Source organism: Apium graveolens, chromosome 6 (genome assembly GCF_009905375.1).
Source record: "Apium graveolens cultivar Ventura chromosome 6, ASM990537v1, whole genome shotgun sequence".
Taxonomy (NCBI): domain Eukaryota; kingdom Viridiplantae; phylum Streptophyta; class Magnoliopsida; order Apiales; family Apiaceae; genus Apium; species Apium graveolens.
Genome location: NC_133652.1, coordinates 132,605,261 through 132,609,273, shown reverse-complemented (window position 1 = coordinate 132,609,273; position 4,013 = coordinate 132,605,261). Strand labels below are relative to the sequence as shown.

General features: G+C 37.5%; 2 protein-coding genes across 2 annotated transcripts; both read right to left on the bottom strand.

The window, feature by feature from the left end:
* Positions 1-651: 651 nt before the first annotated feature.
* On the bottom strand, positions 652-2,040 carry LOC141665458 (uncharacterized). Its single transcript, XM_074471442.1, has one exon. The coding sequence runs from the start codon at positions 2,038-2,040 to the stop codon at positions 652-654; it is 1,389 nt and encodes a 462-aa protein (XP_074327543.1).
* Positions 2,041-2,530: 490 nt separating this feature from the next.
* Positions 2,531-3,430, bottom strand: LOC141665456 (uncharacterized). The gene has a single exon (XM_074471441.1). The coding sequence runs from the start codon at positions 3,428-3,430 to the stop codon at positions 2,531-2,533; it is 900 nt and encodes a 299-aa protein (XP_074327542.1).
* Between the last annotated feature and the right edge of the window lie 583 nt (positions 3,431-4,013).

The window sequence follows — 4,013 nt, the reverse complement described above, 5'->3', positions numbered from 1 at the left end:
AGAAACTACTGAATCATTTCAATTTTGGATATTAATACTGTACTCATTACTAGATCTGGTCCAAAAAACTTCATTACTAGATTTTCGAAAATAAAATTTTGAAATATCTAAAAGAAGAGTAAAAATCAGTGGAGTATTGTGAATACATAGAAAGGAATATCAGCTTCTGTTCTCCAGGCAATATTTTTTTCAGGACTTGCAGGTTGGAAATGTTGAACTTAACGTTTTAAAGTAGAATTACTTAAAAAAAATCAACACTTCTGCACACACTTTGTGTCCACTAAGATAATTGCTAGGTGTCTACTAGGGTGCAATGCTAGGGACGAAGAAACAGCTAAACGAAGTAGGTAATAAGAATCTGAAAAGGAATACCAGGAGACTAAAAATTGATCCAGCTGTGATCATAGTGAGAATCATATTGCACAGAAATACTCAAGCTTCACGTTGCACAATCTACAAGCTTGATGAAAAGAATGATCAGCCTACCCCTCGTTCAGCAATTATATCGGGTTACAGCAGAGCTTAAGGATCAAGCTCAATCTACTGATCTCTCACTAGATGAATAAATTGAAGATGAATTTGTCAGAGTTCTTCTGTTCTTAATTATAGGGTAGAAAATTACCTTCATTGGCATGAAGGTATTTCAAATCATTATTGATGATCAATCCATACCCCTTCGTCATGGTCATTGCGTGCATAACTTATATCCGTACTATCTTCTATAGATGTGGTTTGTAGGCCAATCGAGAAAGGGGGGTTCTCGTCAAATTGATTATACTCTTCCTCATCTTCGACATTATCAACTCCAATAATACGTCGCTTACCTTGAAGAACAATTGACCACCTCACATCAGCCGGGTCTCGAATATAAAAAACTTGTTTGACCTGTGTTGCAAGTATAAATGGATCATCCTCATGACCAAACCGATTGAAGTCAACCAAAGTGAAACCTGACTCATCCACTCGAACACCACGACGGATATCAAACAATTTACATTTAAATAGTGCAACTTTGAAATCTTTGTAATCAATCTCCCAGATTTCCTCAATCACCCCATAATAAGACTTCTTTACATCTTGTGATGTAATGGAATTGCCTCTTTCAAATTCTGTTGAAAAAGCTTCTACTATGCTTGCTTCAGGATGATGCCGATTTCTCACATATGCTTTTAAAATGCACAGAAACCTCTCGAAAGGATACATTTGACGCACATACAAAGGACCACAAATTTTTATCTCTCTCACAAGATGAGTCACTAAATGCACTATAATGTCGAAGAATGAATATAGGAAATACATTTCAAATTCACAAAGTGTGACTATAATATCAGCTTGCAATTTATCCAAAGTCAAGGGATCGATGACCTTGCTACATATAACATTAAAGAAGAAGCACAATTTCATGATAACCACTCTCACGTGCCTCGGCATTATGCCTCGAATTGCAACCGGTAGAAGATGTTGCATTAGCACGTGACAATCATGTGACTTCAAACCTAAAAGCTTCAAGTCTTTCATTGAGAGAAGGTTTTTAGGATTTGAGGAATATCCAGATGGAACTTTGACACTTGATAAACACTCACAAAAGCTTATTTTCTCTTTCCTGGACAAAGTGTAACAAGCGGGAGGTAGATACGCACGTTTACCAGATTGTTGTGGTGCTAACTCAGCTCGTACACCCAACTCTTGCAAGTCTAGCCTCGCTTTCATCCCATCCTTCGTCTTACTAGGTATATTCAATAGTGTCCCAATAATGCTTTCACAAACATTTTTTTCAATATGCATAAAGTCAAGGCAATGTCTCACTTGCAAGTGTTCCCAATATGGTAGATCCCAAAATATAGATCTTTTCTTCCAAATACTATTCGGAGTTGGCTTTTTATACAGCTTCCCAAGAACAACATCAATGTCTTTAACTCGTTCAAAGACCTCCTTCCCGGTTAAAGGAAAACGAGCCACTCGAGTCTCGATAGTCCCATCAAAATCGTTTTTCCTCTTACGATTAGGGTGAGTAAGTGGAAGAAACGTGCGATGACCCATAAATACATTTTTTTTTACAGTTCTTCAGACGAAGATCAGTCGTAACATCTTCACAAATCGGACATGCTTTAGCTCCTTTAATCGTGTAACCTGAGAGGTTACCATAGCCGGGAATGTCACTTATAGTGTAGAAGATCATGGCACACAAATTGAAATATGTCTGACTGTATGCATCATACATCTTCTCACCTTGATCCCACAATAACTTTAAATCCTCAATAAGTGGCTGAAGATAAACATCTATATTATTTCCAGCTTCTTTAGGACCAGGGATTAACAATGTCAACATGATGTACTTACGCTTCATGCATAGCCAAGGAGGCAAGTTATATATCGTTAGAAGAACCGGCCAAGTGCTATGTGTAGAGCTTAGAGTGCGATACGGATTCATGCCGTCTGCACAAAGCCCTAGTCATAGATTTCTAACTTCTCCTCCAAATTCTGGGAATTTACCATCAATGGTTCTCCATTGAGGAGAGTCAGCCGGGTGTCAGAGCATTCCATCTGATTTTCTCCCATCCACGTGCCACCTTACAAGCTTTGCATAATTGGAATTTGCAAAGAGACGTCTGAATCGTTCCACTCTGGGTAAGTAGCGCAACACCTTGATAGGAGGCCTCTTGTCATTAATAGAAGAATTATTTCCATCCTGCTTATATCGGGAGGCTCCACACTTTGGACATGTGTGTAAATGTTCATGCTCCTTGCGAAAGAGCACACAATCATTTGGACAAGCATGTATATTCTTTACATTCATACCCATTGGACACAATATCTTCTTCGCCTCGTATGTGGAAGTAAGAAGCTCATTTTTTGCAGGAAGCATTTCTGCTAAAAGTTTGAGCATTTTAGTGAAACTCTTGTCACTCCAACCATTTTTTACTTTGAGTTTACACAACTTCAAGGTTGTTGATAACCTAGTAAATTGAACATTGCACCCATGATAGAGAGGTTTTTTAGAATCATCAACCAAGTTCTCCAGAACTTCTGGTTGGTGCACTAGGATTTCTTCAACATCTTGCATCATCTCTTTAACCCTATCATTTTCAGCATCATCTTCTTCATTACGAGGCATACTGTCTCCATAACTTTCATAAATTTTGCTAGAAGTCTCAGTCTTGCTAGTGTGTATTCCCTCCCCATGCCAAATCCACTTAGTATAATCTTCCATGAAACCACGGCGAAATAAATGCTCACGAACAGTGTCAATATTAGGATAGTTTTTCATATTATAACAATCACGACATGGACATGTGATCCTGTCTTCTTTTCCATGTTCGATCTGTTTCTTTTTTAGATTTTCTACCGCACATGCAATGAACTCATTAACACCATTAACATAGGCATGCGAGACCCGTGGTATTTTATACATCCACGTGAGACGATCCATGTTCTCTTTCTATCAAAAATGAATGGAAGAAGTTCAGATTATATTAAATTAATTTTGTAGCAGATTTTATATTAACATTTTATGCAGGGATTTAGGGGGAGCTGTTAATTCTCCTAAATAGGTTATAATCATAAAAAATGGGGAGATTGATACTCCTTTCATTTTGATGAGCACAAACAGCAAGAACAACAAGTTATTTGCTTCATATTTCTATATAAAATAGCATACTGGTTTCTGTTATGTTAACAATTACAGGACAAAGTAGCGTGCTGATTGTAATGTTTCAGATTCATTTTAGCGTGCTGATTGTACCTGACCGATGCAGCCTGGAAAGAAAACTAATATGCAGAACTTAACAGAAATCACCCATTTACAAGCATATATAATAAACCTATCTAGTTTCAGAAGAGAAAACAAAGCGCTCCTGTAAACCATACCTGAACAAGGATATACCAGCCAGTTAAAATTTTCAAAGCCTTGAGAGATGAATTATTGGGACCTACAAGATGTTGTCTTCTTTTAACAAAGTGCTCCTGCAAACCATAACAGAGTTTGAGAACCAGTTTGCAGAATTTTAAAGCTG